Below are 17,534 nucleotides of genomic sequence, written 5' to 3'. Positions count from 1 at the left end.
AGAATGGACCTAAACTATGAAGGACAGAGAACTTCATCCATCTAGAATCTTTCTGCTCCTATTTTCTGACTTCAGTTCATTCCACTAATCAAAATGGGTCATCTGAGCTCAGAGGGGGTAGACTAGCTTGCATCTTGAGGGCATCAGCAGCAATGGTCTCAAATAAATTGAAAGCCACAAGCAGTCCACAAACCCGTATCATATAAACTGGAGCTTTAACATGTGTACCTGCAAACCAGAAACTAGGGAAAATGTGTGTCAAGGCAGTGAACAAAATTGACAAGGTAGCCCGAGGTGCCGGCGTGAAGTGCTCATCATGGATCTTCTTTGCTCAAGCGAGAAAAACTCTAAAAGAAAGTAATCCTTCCTAATACTTTTTACTAAATTTAGGGGAGCTTAGATTTAATGCCTTGTCAAGGTCACATAGCAATTATAAGCCCCACATTGTGAGACTCGAGCCGCAATGCGAATTCTATGAGACCAGGAAGTTCCCATGACATCTTTTCTCTCCAGGAGCATGGTCATACCCCGGGCATGCTCCTTGGGGTCATATGCACTCCGGAGAATGCTTTCTTGCCTTGAGACCAGGGATTTAGGTGGCCTTAGACAAGTGGCCAAGGGCAAATACAACCTCTCCCATTTGCTGTATTCCCATTCACACCTTGCTACAGTCAGGTAGAGGCTCTTTTTATTTAGGAGTAGGTCCAGAACTATTTTCAAAATACACACTTCTTCAGGAAAAAATTCCCAGAAACCAAATGCTTTCTTTCAAAGTTTTTATTTGAGAAGAAAAAAATATATATATATATATACTTCATATAAAATTTAGAAAAATCAACACTGACAACAGAATAAAATAACATTAACACCATAATTATATAATTTACTTATCTGTTAGATTAATTGTCATTTTCTGGTATATTGTGTTTTGACTCCAAAAGAATTACAATAATATGCTTGTTGAAACAATTAATGGTCACAGAAAAAAATCATTTCTTAATATGAGTTAAGGAAAAGAAATAATGATAATGTCTCAGTTCTGGGAAGTTCAGGGACCAAGATATTCTATTGCTCCTTTCTGAAGGTGTCTATGTTCAAGCTTAATCGTTGAATCAAGTAAAAATTGACAATGAGGGTTTCCAAAATTGAAAAATCTTGTGTAATTTGTACGATCATTTACTTGTATGATAATTTATCTCTGGCCAATCGACTTCACCTTATTTTATGAAATGCATCTCCATGTAATGGTACGCTGGCCACAGCGAAAGTAGGCAATAAAGTCTTACTTAAGTGAATCGACAAACATCACTAATTACACCATTCCTAACAACCTAACTTGATATTGTGCTTCAGCCTTTTGGTGACACGATGGGATAGGGCGTCATATTCAACAACATCAGATCCTTGGAAGAAATAGTAGTGTCCTGAAAATGAAAACAAATTGAATAGCTTAAATCCTCACTTGCATTTCTGGGTAACACCGATCTGTGTTTTTATAGAGTACCTACATTAGACAAGATTTTATAGATTATTTATATTAGACATTTGAGAATATAAATGTTGGGCCTCTGCACTGAGTACCTGCCCCTGGATATCTGTTTATCATCATTTCACCATTAAATACCTTCAGTAATTTTATTGAGAAGATTGCTTGGTCCTAAAAACTGCCTATTAATATGTGAGTGTTTGAAAAGTCACACTCCAGGTGGAGGACTCAGAGTGAGAGGGAAGAAACTGGGCCCATGTAGGGCACACAGAGGCCCTGATGGAGAAGGAAGAAGGACAGGGGCATTGGCATAGAAACCAAAGGCCTTAGCCCAGCCAACAATTTACCTAGGCTGGCCTTGCCTGAAGATATTCCTCAACACAAACTCAAACAAACTCAGGTTTTTCTTATCCCCCCTTAGCCCTGGTCCATGCAAGCCCACAAAGGGTGGAAGGAGCTGCCAGGAAGGTAAGAAACACTAGGCACAAATGAGTATGTGAGTCCAGCTTGCCTGAGCCTTGCCCTGTGCTCATTTGCATACACTGTGCAGCTTGATGGGAACAGAAATTCCAGAGACTCTGACATACAGAGGGAGCAACAACCACACGTTCCCACCTGCTAGACCACCCGAGAAGTAAACTATCTGTTCTAGCTCATTCTTCACGCTTACCTACTCTAAACCAAGCAAACGAGGAATTTTCCATCTGTGGCCCTATGAAGAAATGCAAGGCTCTATTCTCTTCTGATTTGATTCCCCATTCTCTGAACTTGGAGCCTTTATAATCTTCAGTGTTTTGAAGGGATTCCCAGTATCTCCATGGCTTCCTAATATACTTACTGTTCTTATAGTAGACTCCATCAATTTTAGGCCCAATTCCTGGAAAGCTTTTGGTTATCAGTTTGGGATAACCGGGGTCCATGAATTGTTTCCTCTCATTGTACCTGAGCAAAAAAAATGAGTAGGACCTCCATCAGAAAATGGATTTCATGATGTAGACCTTGGTAAAATATGACATGAACCACAAACCCACCTATTCTCTCTTGAAAGACTTTTTCTGAAAAGGTTTAAACTACACTGATAAGAGGATCAAGGACCAAAGCAGTTCGCTGATTTATCCCAAGTCCCTCCAGGACTCGGACCCTAGGATTCCCCATTTCTGGTCGAGAACTCCCCTCGCTCCTGCACAATGCTTCCACAGTGCCTGGTCCTGCTGCATAGAGCCAGACTGTCTAATTTCCTGTTAGTGAAGACGTGGCAGGGTTTGCTGTCACTCAGAAGATGGTTTCCTCATTTTGTCTTCTTGGGTCCAAGGTTATGAAAAGGAATCTGAAAATATGTATACTCTCTAAAGAGGCTGTGTAAATACTGGGTCTCATACATTTATACCACTATTTTCCCACTATACCATCGGGTTTCCACTATGATTAATAATGCAACATTTTATTTAAAGCATTCCTTTTAAAAAAACACATTATGTGCCATTTTACAAATCAGAATCCAAAAGTTCAGAGAAGTGACTTAGGATGACAATAACTATTCCAGACCTATGTTCTCTTGATCTCTTTCCTAGGAAGGTCACGTATCCTTAAGAATTTAAATAGAAAAATTACTTATTGGAAAACCCAACTCCCTGCCAATTTCACAAATTTTAGGAGTCAAATAAACAATCATTAAATCTCACCTCCAATATTGATTATCTACAAAGAAGTAGGTCTTATAGAAAAGTGGATTAAAAACAGCTGCATCAATTTTTTTCACAAACTCAGGAAAGCCCAAAGAATGTATATTCTTGGGATAGAGTCGCTGGGGTCTTAAATTGTTAATTAGCCAGTACTTATCATCTGTGAAATTAAAGAAAAAGGATACATTGTAATCATACAAAAAGAGTAACAGAAACCTTGACTCACTACAATGTTATTCTTTACCCATAGTTCCAAAACATATTACGCTTTGTTCTTGAACATGATTTATCTCCAATGGTTCTGTATACTTTTCACAAGTATTATGATCTATATTTGACAAACGTTTCCTGCAATTTTTACACATTACTTAGGTATTTAAGCTATTTTTAGCTCATCATTCAGACTCGCCATTAATTAAATCTAGAGTACTTTTTTCTATATTTATAAAAATTAGTAGAATTTCCTTCATTTATTCTCTTCCTTGAAGTATACTCAATAGCAAACTAAACATGAGAGTTACCTTTAAAAAGAAAAACTTGATTTCTGTCTCCAATTTCATAAGCAGCTTGAATGCCAGATGGTAAGTTTGGCCACAAAGAAGAAATTAAACTAGTATTGCTCTTTGGACTCTCAGGATTCTTCCACCCAAAGAATCTGATGAAAAACATTTAAAACATGTTTAAAAATCACAGTAGATTCAAGAACCATGAAATGTTCACTGGGACGGACCTATAAAATGACAATGTTGTCTTTCAATATCCTCACATTCTGTTCCATGAAATATCTCTCTAGAAGCACAAGGAAAGGACCTTAATCAAGTGTTTCATAATAACAATGATCTTAATAGGCGAACCACCATATGGAAACTTTGATACTTAAAATAAAGGGATTTAGTTTTAGTCTGCATGCACAATTCTTCCACCAGTTTTGTAATGTAAAAGAAGTTATTTATCCTAAATGTCTCAGTTTGGGATTTCAAAAATGTAGAATAATGAAACTGGAAACATTTACAAGAAGAAAACTGGAAAAAAAACAAACACAAATATGTGGAGACTGAATAAGATGCTACTAAACAAGCAATGAAGAAATGAGGAGATCAGGAAAGAAATACAAAATTGCATTGAGACAAATAAAAATGAAAACAGAAAATAGTTCTAAGAGCGAAGTTTGCAGCAACACAGGCCTATCTCAAAAAAAAAACAAAACAGGAGAAATCTCAAATAAGCAATCTAACTTTATACCTGAAAGAACTAGAAAAACAACAAACAGAGCCCCAAATTAGTTAAAGGAAAGAAATAATAAAGATCAGAGTGGAAATACATGAAATAAAGGCTAAAAAAATTTACAAGATCAACGAAACTAAGAGCTTCATCTTTCAAAAGATAAACAAAATTGATAAGCCTCTATCCAGACTCATCAAAAAAAAAAAAAAAGGCTCACACAACTAAATTCAGAAATGAAAGAGAAGTTACAATGGATTCCACAAAAATACAAATGATCACAAAAGACTACTATTAACAATTATATGAGAACAAATTGGACAACCAAAAGAAATGGATATAATTTGTCTGACACACACAATCTTCTAAGACTAAATCATAAAGATATAGAAAATTTCAACAGGCTCATCACTAGAAATGAAATTGAGTAATAAAAAGCTCTCAACAAACAAAAATCCAGTATCAGGCAGTTTCACAGGTGAATCCTGCCAAACAATTAAAGAAGACTTACTACCTACCCTTCTCAAATTATTTCCCCCCCCCAAAAAAAAGGAAGGGAAAGAATGCTCCAAAACTCATTCTACGGGTCCAGCATTATTCTGATATCAAAATCAGACAAAGACACTACAAAAAAAAAATTACAGGCCAATATTCACAATGAATATAGATGTAAAAATTCTGAACAAAATATTAGCAAACCAAATTCAACAATACATCAAAAGGATCACACACCATCATCAAATGAGATTTGTTCCAGGGATGCAAGTATGGTTCAATATTCATAAATCATTGCAATACATCACATTAACAAAATGAAGGATAAAAATCATATGATCATTTCAATAGCTGCAGAAAAATAGACAAAATTTAACATTAATTCGTGATAAAAACTCAACAAAATGGTTATAGAGGGAATATACCTCAACATAAGAAAGTCCATGCATGGCAAACCCATAGCTAACATTATACTAAATTGTGAAAATGGAAAGCTTTTTCTTTACCATCAGGAACAAGACAAGGAAGTTCACTCTTATTGGAAGTCTTAGTCACAGAAATTAGGCAAGAAAAAAAAAGGGGGGGGCATTCAAATTGGAAAGGCAGAGGTAAAACTCATTATTTGCAGATGACATGATTATGTAAATAGAAAACCCGACAGATACCACCCAAAACCTAGTAGAACTAATAAGTGAACCTAGTAGAGGTTCAGGATATCAAATCAATATACAGATATCTATTGTGTTTCTGTACATTAATAACAAACTATCAGAAGAAATTAATAGTACATTCCCATTTATAATTATATCACAAAGAATAAAGTACTAGGGAATAAATTTTGCCAAGGAAGTGAAAGACCTGTACTCTGCAAACTATAAGACACTAATGAAAGAACTGGTGATGACACAAATAAGTGGAAATCTATTCTATGCTCATGGAGTGCAAGAAGAAATATTGTTAAAATATCCATACTATCCAAAGCAATGTACAGATTCAGTGCAATCCCAATCAAAATGGTAACATCATTTTTCACAGAACTAGAACAAAGAATCTTAAAAATCTCTATAGAACCACAAAAGATCCCAAATAGCCAAAGCAAATTTGAGAAAGAACAAAGCTAGAGGGAAGATGCCCCAGATTTCTAAACTACACAGCAAAATTAATCAAAACAGCATATATTAGGACAACTACAGTCACAGAGATCAATAAACAGAATACAGAGCCCAGAAATAAACCCACACTTATATGATCAATTATTTATGACAAAGGAGCTAAGAACATACAACAGGGAAAGGACAGTCTCGTCAACAAATGGTGTTGGTAAAACTGGATAGCTAGATGCAAAACAATAAAACCACTTTCAATAAAACCACATATAGAAATAAACTCAAAAGGGATTAAAGACTTAACTGTAGAACCTGAAAGAACCTAGAAGAAAGCATAGGCAGTGAGCTCTTTGACGTTGGCTTTAGAGATTTCCTTTTTTTTAATCTGTCCCCTCAGACGAGAACAACAAAAGCAGAAAGAAGCAAGTGGGACTCCACTGAAGTAAAAAGCTCTTGTACAGTGAAGGAAGCCATCAACAAAATGAAAAGGCAAACTATTTAACGGGAGATTTTTGCAAGAGATATATCCAATAAAAGGTTAACATCCAAAATATATAAAGAACTCATACAACTTGATATTTTTTTTAAAAATCAAACAATCTGATTAAAAAAAAAAGAGGACCAGCATAGATATTTCTCCAGAGAAGACCTACAGACAGCCAACAGATACATGAAAAGATGTTCAACACCACTATCAGGAAATGCATATGAAACCACAGCAAACTATCACCTTACTCCTGTCAGAATGGCTATTATCAAAAAGACAAGAAATAACAGGTGGTGGTGAAGGTGGGGAGAAGAGGAAACCCTCAAGCACTGTTGGTGGGAATGCAAACCGGTGAAGCTGCTCTGGAAAATAGTGTGGAGCCTCTTCACAGGGTTAATTGTAGAAATTCCATATAATCCAGCAATTCCACCTCTAAATATTCATCCAAAGCTCACAAAACACTAATTAGAAAAGACATATGTACCCTTATGTTCATTGCAGCATTATTCACAATAGCCAAGGTATAGAAGCAACTTAAATGTCCAATGACAGATGAATGGATAAAGAAGATGTGGTGTATATGCAATGGAATATTAGTCATGAAAAAAAATGAAATCTTGCCATTAGGGACAACATGGGTGGCCCTAGAGCATATTACGCTAAGTGAGATAAGTCAGGCAGAGAAAGAAACATCCTATGGTTTCACTTAGATGTGGAGTCTAAAAAAAACCAACAAAAACAAATGAACAAATAAAACAAAACAGAAGCAGACTCATAGATACAAAGCGATGGTTGCCAGAGAGGAGTCAATCAGGGGTACACAAAATAGGTAGAGAGGAGTAAGAGATACACACTTCAGTTATGAAACAAGTAAGACACAGACATGTAATGCACAGCATAAGGAATATAGTCAATAATGTTTTAAGAAGTTTAAATGGTGGCAGATGATAACTAGACTTATTCTAGTGACCTTTGGTAATATACATAAATATCAAATTACTGTGTTGTACACCTGAAATGAATACATTTACAGTATGTAAATTACTCTTCAATTTAAAAAATGGAGACTATCTGTCCCACCTACCAAGTACTCAGAAACCATTAAGTTATCCTGGAATTCCTTTCTCTATAATCAAGAATCAAGACTTTTAAATCGGTACAGTCATACCCTTAGTCCCAGACTTAATCATATTTATCTGTGCTTAAAACAGTCTTGTGTCACTTCTTCCTGTCTTGTCTTTCCTCACCCAAGATTCTTACTGCAAATCCTTTTTTTCAACCTGCCAAGCTTACCATTAAACACAGATATCATCACACCATTTTTCCCTTCAAAACCTTTTAGGCGGTCCACTTCCTACAGAATGGAGTCCAAGTCCCTCCTCATCTTCATCTACTTCATCTTCCACCATTTCCCACCATTCACTGACAAAAATATATATAAATCCAAGGACAGACCCTTCCATATTGGAAAGATGTGAAGAAGATTCTACCTGTCTTTAAAGAAAATGATTTTATTTCCCACAGTAGTGACAGCATCAAGACTCAGATTGGGATCGCAGGTGGGTGATTCTGTACGGTCAGGATTTGATGGGGATTGGTGCTTTTCTGGACCTCCTGAAAAATACATTTCAAGAGACATTAGGGGGAAATCTGCATTTTAGCTGCTAAAGGGAAGAACCATTCTTTTCAAACATTCACTCTTCTGGATGAAAAATGCATAAAAAGCAACTTTTGCTTCCTCTAACATTCATAGGAAATGTACAATAAAGATCTTTCTCCCATGTGGTTGCAACATTATGGAGGAGAAACATCTGATCACTCTCGTTTTCCTGTTCCAGTCAGATTATTTCTCTATCTGCCTTCTTCAAAGACAATGGTGTGTTGGATACAAAGAACAAACTTGAGGCTAGAAGACTCAGAATCTGCCCCTGTCACTGGCATGAGCATACTGGATCTCTGTGCTTTTCCATAGAATGAAGATAATATCTGGGCTTCACAGGGTTTTCATGGGGCTCAAGAGAAAAGATTGACATTCAAGTTTTATTCAAATGCAGATATTATGAGACTTTTCATAAGAGTATCTGTGTAAGACAAAATGGTAAAGAAATTCAACTCACCATAGAGAGACTGAATGCCACGTATGTCATCAGCAGAGAGGCGAAAGGTGTTGGGATCAATGTAACTGTAAGTAGGGAACATTATGGCTTTTGGATCACTGGAATGGCCAAGACCCAAGGAGTGGCCAAGCTCATGAACAGCAACTAGGAACAAGTTTGTGCCTAAGAGGAAATGAACCAGAAAAGAGCAATGAAATATATTTGTCTCCAAGGGAAAATGACACAATTGAAATCAACGAAAGAGGACACATTTGGGAACCTTTTACTTATTTCCTTTCCTTCTTCTATAAGGTTTTTCAATGTCAGCACTATTGACATTATAGGTCAGGTAATTCTTTGTTGTTAAGGCTGTGCTGTGTATCACAGATGTCTAGAAATCTCTGGGTTTGCCACTTAAAATTCATTTTTTTTAAACATTTATTTATTTTTGAGAGAGGGAGAGAGCAAGAAATCGAGCAGGGGAGGGACAGAGAGAGGGGGAAGGAATATCTGAAGCAGGTTCTGTGTTGACAGCAGAAAGCCCCTTGCAGGGCTCAAACCCACAAACTGCAAGATCATGACCTGAGCCAAAGTCATATACTTAAATGACTGAGCCACCCACGTGCCCCTGGGTTTGCCACTCAAATTCAAGTAGCAAACTCCCTGCACTCTGACAACCAAAAATATATCCACACATTATCAAATTTCCCATTGGGGACAAAGAGGATCACAGCAGCAGTAGCACACATGACATAGATTCTGTCATGAACATTTCTAGAATAATTTTTGTCTTGTAGCTGTGTTTACTGGTGCTCATTGCATCTACAACATTTCTGCTCCATTCTGCATGTACACTTGATCAGGCTTCAGTGGATATGAAACAGTCTTTACTAACCATCCTTTATTAAACCCAAATATGAGGCCAAATTAAGTTCCAGTTCCTCTGAGCCCTTAACAAATGCATCACACTATGTCTGTTCCTTACAAAACTTGAAAGGAAGCCACTATACAGTCTATTTACAGATGAGGACACAGTATCGGCAAGATTAATGAATCACATTAAGTGCTTGAACCAAGAGTCAAATCTAAATTTCTTTGCTCGAAAGCTCATTCTTTTACTATACATGACTCAAAATGAAATCAAAGCCTATGCTTACAATGTAGACACATTTACATCACCAATTACAGTCTCACCTGCTCATTTTTTCTGTATGTTTTAGAGAAATGCACCTTTGTAGGTAAGAGAGAATGGTGAGAACTCTAGAAGTTCTCAGTTTAAGATTTGGACAGCTCCCAACTGTTGTTGTTGTTGTTGTTATTATTATTATTATTATTACTTATTATTATTAATCTGTATTCTACTGCAACACCTTTATTTTGTCTTTCTTTTTCTACAGCAAAACTGAAGCTCAGAAAAACAGACTTGCCCAGAGTCACACACCACTTAGCTGCAGGATGTGGTCAGTACCCAGGTGTGAGCACTGAGACAACACTTCTCTGGGAGGGGGGTCTTCAGGAACACAGACCCCCGAAGCCTCTAACACCGGGCTCAGCCACTAAATAACTCACTTCTCTCGAATAATGAGAAAGAAGCAAAGACTGTCATTCTCTGAATTTTGAAACTGGGAAAAGTCAACAAAACCTGTTATAATTTGACCTAACCCTAAATTTATCCTATTCTCAATCCCTGTAATGTTTTGCACAAAAGCCCACCACTGATCCTTATCTCAAAATCCTAGCTTCTGTCTGAGCTGTTTCCCACCCAATCATGTGCTCTTTCAGGGGGGGTCCTTTTTGTCTCTGTATCCAAACAACACCCCCATCACCTAACACTGTCATAGAAACTGAGTAACTACCAAGCGAATTGTTCATTGTATTTCCTGTGTCAAAACATGGGCTGTGAGTGATCACATTAAGTTATAATTTTTATAAATAATTTAGCTTTATGAAAGCATAGAATTGTGCCACATAAAAATAAGGCAACATGGACAGGTGGAAAGTACACATTTGGTTAAAAGAAGAGCTTTCCTATAAGCTACCGTTCTCCTGGTCTCAGTTTCTTCTCTCTGTAAAGATCTTAACTTATTTTTCTAGAGTCCTTTAGCATTCTAAAACATTCTGTGAGGCTAACCAACCCAAGTCTACCACATCTGGTGAAAAGATTATACACCCAAAATAACCTTGGATGCAATTTAGACAAATGTAACATGCCTCAACGAGGGTTTGCCACTCAAGAAGGACCTAAACCTACATCACTTGTCTTTTGATAGTGCAAGACTCCTCTTCTTGATTAAGAATTTAATAAGCCTTGGGCCATGTGTCAGACTAAAACAAATAGCCTTTCAGTCTGTAAAAACATTGCCATCTGATGCATGTGGTATGGCCAGAGAGAGGGGGGTGCTGAGAGGAACCCATTCATGAAGACTTTCTCTCCACTGCCTTCCCTCTTGAGTTGCAGATCTAGAATTTCTCACAGAAAGATGAGGAAAGCTTGTGAGATGATGGTTTGAATTTTCCAATGGATACTGATTCCTTCAAACAGGGGAGACGAGTTGTTCCTCTCCCCCAACTGCCCGAGATGGGGGGTGAGTTATACCCTCCTCTGTAAATACACACAAGGTATTTGTGTATTGTGCTTTGTTCAAGGGTCAGCTGTGGGCACCCTGAAATTTCTATCCCAGGACCTCAAGAGACTATGTGACAATCTAACCTTGAGTTTTGCTACAGGGATTTCTAATTTTCTATTACAGGGCTTCATCCTTCTGTGTCACTCTAAGCCTGAGACAATGTCAGCATATGATGGCTTGCACAGATGACTACGCACGCTAGGACTGCAGCATGCCCTGGCTTAGCATCCACATTCACTTGACTTCTTGACTGTGCCATCAAGAAGTGATCGCCTACCTAACAGCTTTTATCTTTCCAAACTATGGCTTTTCAGGTTCCTGAGTTCACATTGTGGATGAGCTTTTATTTTTGCCTACCTCTGTAGTTTGGAGTCCATATTTCAGCTTCGTCAAAATGTGTGTCTCCCCCAATACCGGGTCCAGGTCCAAAAGCATGGGCTATCACTCCCCCTCTGCCATCAAAGGGATTGAAGTCTCCATGAGCTTTTTAAAGAGTAAAGACAATTAGTCCTTCTCTACAGATAATAGGTCATGCCAATGACACAGATGAAATAAGTCCACGTTCTTTACCTCCAGATGCAAATTGTATCATAATGTCAGCCTCTCCTGAGTGAATTTTCCTGAATTTCAGGGGGGTCACATCACTCCATACTTGAAAAGCTTTCTGGATGGCATAGTCAACATCTGCAGGCCTCATGTCAGGAGTGTAATTATTGATTCTTTACCAGAAAGAGAGAGAGAGAAATATATGGAAACCATGTGTTAGTTCTTATTGTCATACTTCACTTCTGTCTGCATCATGGAGAATGAATCACCTTGTAAATCAATACTTGGATAACAAAAACCCATATCATTAACAACTGAAACATGGATCCTTGGACAACTTCCTCCTGAAAAGCAATCCAGCTGGATTTCTTCTCCTTTATGATTTATGGGTTTTCTTTGTGAAGGACTTATATTCACAGAAGCCTATAGCTTTAGTCCCTGCTCTCAGACCTTGGCATTTATCCATTTTGACTCTCCTATAAAATGTTCTCCTGTTTCTTATTTATTGTAGATTTAGCTTCATTCTCCTTTTATTTGAAGCCTTTCTACTCTGCTCTGGGCTCAAACAGCCCCTCTTTGAGTGAACAATCCGCCCTTCCAGAAAGAATGAATTTTAACACAGGGATGGTGTTAACAATCGAGAGGCTTCTGATCTACTTTCAAATATCAGAATGGTTCAGGTTTTTGGAAGTCAGACCTACGGGAAAGTAGAAAACTAGCCACAATGTTACCTGTAGGTGAGAAAGCGTTTCCTCCACACTGGCCTCCCCGACATTGTACTGAACTCATGAACATCAGGCACCCCACATCGGGGCATGTGCATCATGTCCAGGGTGGAGGCATCCAGTCTCCCAGTCACTTTTAGCCCCAAGAACTGCTGCATTTCCTGAATTTTATTCTTCATCAAGTCTGCACTGACTTTCATTTTTGTCTTCGGAATTTCATCCACTGTGAAACCATAAAAGGTGCTCAGGTACACCTGGAAAAAATATATTTAGGTAGACATTCAAATACACGGAAAGGTTTCTGATACACCTCTGTATACATGACTCAATGGTCCACTGATGCTTCTGAGCCAGGTATCAGACGAGTAATTATAATGAGAAAAAAATTTAATTTTCTGTGCTTTCAAGGTGAGTCATAAACTATTATCGATATGGATTGCTGGAAGCCCACTGAAAACACCTTGATGTCTCCCTAACTCTTTGAACTGGTTCCTATTCTTTAAAATAATTTTCAGCATCTAGCCCATCACAGCATCAAGTAAATAGCAAAACCTTCATTGTCAGGATATGTAGATTATTTAGGTGGGGTAAAATTTTCCTGCTTAAAAATCCAAAGCTCAACACAATGGACAATTAATGCAAACTCAAAGTCTTAGAAAATGGTGAGAGAATCCAAACTCATATAATGAGGGGAAAGAAACAAATGGAAAAAAATTCTATTAAAAAAAAAACTCATGAAGAAATAACTGTGATGACTAAAGGTGAAAAGTACTCTGGAATGACCATGATGGGCTGCAGGGGTTAAATAACCAAGCCACTGTTCAAATCTCAGATCATTAAGTGACACTAAATGATCATTGTGAAACACAGACAAGATTTAGGACTCCAGTTATTTTTAACTCAAACTCCTTGGCCATAGCTTTTTAGTAAAAGGAACAAAGTCATCCCCCAATTTTCCAAAACTCTTTCAAAACCAGTGCTTTTCCTGCATTCATCTTTGGCAAAGAAAAATGCAGCATTCAAAGCAAAGAGTGTCCTAAACCAGTTTTCAACTAGTATGTTTCAAGAGAAAAACTGGTCAATGCAGTCAATCTTAAAGACAAAAATAAGGCTGGGTGAATACTGAGGGGTCAGTACTTACCTCAGCGAAGAGCGTGCCATTCTTCTCGGAGCCTGTGGAGTTAGTCAGGGGAGCAGCTCCAGAAGCAGTGGCCTGCAGGACCAGCATCAACAGAAGAAGCTTCATTCTCAACTTCTGAATGGTGCACACCAACTTACCCTGTTCCTCCTCAGTGCAAAGTTCCTCAAATGTCCCTACTTATATAGCCCTTAGGCCCTGTTCTGTGAATATGAAATCCTCTGAGTGACTCACAGTTGATATCATCCCTCAATTTATCTCAGAAACCCGCAAACACAAGCACAGATATTTTTCTAGGACCAACAATGGGTCAACTAGCACCGAACTCATGACTCAGGCAACTCAGACTATATTTCCTCAAACTAAATAGGCCCCATGAAATAAGACATTGTATGAGAACCACTAAGCATCAAAAATGTTACAGTAACTTAGAAACATATGTTTAGAAAGCTCAGTGTCAGAATTTTTGCTACAATAATTTCCTTATATTTATTATTGGCAAAATAAGCTTTTTTAAAAAACAAAATTTAAAAAGTTAGATGCATAAAGCCCTTGTTTCCGAATTGGATGAATCCTGTCCGAGCTGAGTCTAGGTCCCTAGAGAACTGTGATGTACAGAGACTTCCTGTTTAACAAGGAGAAGTCCATAATATCATGACACTTTGATGTATGTTCCATGTACTGTGTAGGCTTAGATCGCCTTCTCACAGATGCCCAATCCCAGCTGGGTAGCCAGGGAGAGAGATTCAAGAGATGGATCTACGTGCCTCCCTAATCAGCTGGAGTCAGCAGCCCAGGGTAACTGTGGGAGGGGGAAGGTTTGCCTCTGGAATCTATCTCCCCCTCCACTAAGCTCCCTTTTCCCTTGACGTGGTTGTCCGTTCACACAGCATCTGCCTGTCAGTCAGTAGAGAATGCTCGAAGACGAAAACCACCTAAGAATCCAGGAATAAACCACAAGGGTAGAAGTGTCAGTTGTGGGGCTGCCCCCTGATTCTGTGTGAACAGTCTGGTGGTGGAGGGGCCACGAGATAGTGGGTTAGGGTTCAGTCATTGCTGTGACCCACTTCCCGATGGGTCCCCAGTGCTTCCCTGAAGCTGACCTCCAGGAAAACAAGGGGTCTGCCTGCCCTACACCCACCATAACACCTCCAACTCTGCCCTTTCTGGCTCTGTGACTTGACCTCTAACATCTTCAGCTGTTTCATCTGAAATGAGGCTAATAATCTCTGCCTCCTTATGCTTTTGTGATGATTAAACAAGACAATGCCTTATAAAGACCAGTGCATAGCATGGGTGTTCACGAATATTCATTTCCTTTCTCTTGGCCCAAGAGGAGAGCATCATGTGCCTGAAGGTTGCACCCAGGTGTGGCTGTAGGACCCGTGGAGAGGGAGATCATGCAGAAGTATTGTAGGGCAGTTCTGTCAGACGCTGAATTTTTAAGTGAAGAATCATTGGAGGAGCATGATGGTCTGGCTAGAAAGCAGGAGAACATGGGATTTGCCAGACAACATGGGAAGGGCTGCCTCTCTGGCCAAAGAATGTTGCTCCACAAGGGCGGGTCTGGCTGTGTTGCTCACCACTATACTTCTGGTACCTAAAACTACCTTGAGGTTAGTAGGTGCTCAAGAAATAGGTATGGATGAATCTTCTTGAAGGAGACAGCCTGGAGAACAGCAGTAGTAAACTGTCTTTGTGGGAACGGTTGTCACACAGAAGGTGTGCCCCTAAACCTCACCGAAAGTCCATGAGAACCCATCTTATTCCTAAGCAGGACGTCTAGAAAGTGTAGGATGTAAGACACAAGGTATAAGCTGCCCCAGATACAAAGGAAGTGAAAACTGTCCTCACTGGAAGCTTTCTTTAAAAAAACAAAAACAAAAAAACTGGGGTGCCTCATGGTTCAGTGGGTTAAGTGTCTGACTTCAGCTCAAGTCATGATCTCATGGTTGTGGGTTTGAACCCCACACAGGGCTCTGTGCTGACAGTGTGAAGTCTGCTTGGGATTCTCTCTCTCCCTATCTCTCTCTCTGTCTCAAAAATAAACAAACATGGGGGCACCTGGGTGGTTTGGTCATTAAGCTTTCGACTTCAGCGCAGGTCATGATCTCATGGTTTGTGGGTTCGAGCCCCACATTGGGCTCTGTGCTAACAATTCAGAACCTGGAGTCTGCTTCAGATTCTGTGTCTCCCTCTCTCTCTGCTCATCCACTGCTCACATGCTGTCTCTCTTTCTCAAAAATAAATAAACATTAAAAAAATAATAAAAATAAATTAAAAAAACAAACATTTAAAAAAACTATACTCAAATTGTCATGGTCTCTGGTCTTGGCTTAGCAAATGCCCCAAATAGGTTAAGTCTGAGGGATGAGGGCCATTTGGGCCACCATTAAATGTTGCAGGGGTCTGAGCTTAGGTTCTGGGCTCAAGTCAACAAGCTTGAGTATCTTAGCTCCTTTTATGATCTTTCATAATCATTAATCTCTTTAAGACTTAATCTCTTGGTTTGTGAAGTTGGAATAAAAATAGCAGCTACCTTCAGAGTTGCTACAAGGATTACCTTAAATTATAGGGAAAAGTACTTAAGCCTAATGCCTGACGTACCTTACAGTTTCAGTGATTCACTATCTTTCTTCCTTTGCTGCAAGCTTAGGTCAGACATTTAAAAGAGGTTGGTATAGGGATGAGAAGAGGAATCAAGTATGTGCCCAGACCTCTCTCCTGCATGAGGAGGAGCTACAAAAAGATTGTGATCCAGGCCCAGACTGAAAACTGAGGGTCCCAGCAGGGACATGGCTTCCAGGGGACATACTGAGGGGAGTTAGAATCAAGGGGTCATGGGCAATGTTCCCTGTGAAGAACAGTGCATCTATGAAAGTACAGAAAGTAGCCGAGGTCAGAAACCCTCATAACAGAGACAACTTGCTGGTAAGACTTTCCTTATTGAAAAGCAGATTTGATAGCACAAACTTCCCTATTACGTTGTTTCCTTCCTGAGCCAGACCCCAGGACTTTCAGAGGCATGTCCCCCCATATAATCACCTTCAACTATTTGGGGTGTTGTCCTTGAGGATCTAGAGGCAAATGGAAGCATGGTCCTCGGTGAGGGCCAGGGAGGAGAAATGTTCCCCAAATACAGAAAAAAATCCCTCAGCTGACCCTTTCACCAATAGCGGGGAGAAAATTTCAGCTAGTTAATCCTCTCCTTTTATGGATGAAAAACTGGGAGTCCAGAGAAAGGAAGTGAATTGCCTAAGGATGCATCAAGGAGGTCTCCTGACTGTCCTGACTTCTTGTTACAACAGCCATGGTTCTGTCACATCTCACTGACTTTTCTTCAGATTTCTGTCTCCCCACAGTTATCTTACTACCACAAACACTACAGATGACACTGCGATGCCCTTAGTCCTTTCAGGAGAAGCCAGGCTGTCCCCTTTGCTGCTGTGGGGCCAGGAGGAGGCAGACAGCCTGATGTCCAGGAAGGTGGCAGTCCTGGTCTCTCTCTGGAGAGTCACCTCTGCGCCCCTCCCCCCTGCCCTGGCCCAGGCAGTGTCCACTGCTGAGGTGGCTTTGCGGCCAGAGCTCCCCCAAAACTGGCTCAGAGCACCCCTGAAAAGTGCAATGTGAAGAGTCACCTTAGCCAGTTGTGTGCACTTAACCTAACTTTTCCACATTTCATTTCCTTCAAAGGGAAAGTGGGGATAATATTAAGGTTGTGTAAAGAATAAATGACATAATCCATTAAAAGCATTTCTCTTCACATGACAGGACCTCAAAATGTTCATTCTTTGCCTTTTCCCTTTACCTCTTGTCCATGAATGTTGGTCATGTCATGATTGGATTAGACCCGCTAACTTTTTCCACATAGAAGAGTTAACCTAAAAAACAGTTTTCACCCACAAGAGTATCCACATACACCCAG

The 17,534-nt window shown here is 39.3% G+C and overlaps 1 protein-coding gene across 1 annotated transcript; it reads right to left on the bottom strand.

The window, feature by feature from the left end:
* Positions 1–846: 846 nt before the first annotated feature.
* Positions 847–13,763, bottom strand: MMP12 (matrix metallopeptidase 12). Its single transcript, XM_029956877.1, has 10 exons — positions 13,613–13,763; positions 12,478–12,725; positions 11,771–11,919; positions 11,558–11,683; positions 8,595–8,756; positions 7,968–8,091; positions 3,690–3,823; positions 3,169–3,328; positions 2,325–2,428; positions 847–1,424 (listed from the first exon to the last, which is right to left on the bottom strand). The coding sequence occupies exons 1-10, from the start codon at positions 13,715–13,717 to the stop codon at positions 1,324–1,326; spliced, it is 1,413 nt and encodes a 470-aa protein (XP_029812737.1). The 5' UTR covers positions 13,718–13,763; the 3' UTR covers positions 847–1,323.
* Positions 13,764–17,534: the final 3,771 nt, after the last annotated feature.

The sequence above is a fragment of the Suricata suricatta genome, chromosome 11, assembly GCF_006229205.1.
Source record: "Suricata suricatta isolate VVHF042 chromosome 11, meerkat_22Aug2017_6uvM2_HiC, whole genome shotgun sequence".
In the NCBI taxonomy this organism is placed as follows: Eukaryota; Metazoa; Chordata; class Mammalia; order Carnivora; family Herpestidae; genus Suricata; species Suricata suricatta.
This window is presented reverse-complemented; position numbering and strand designations above follow the sequence as displayed.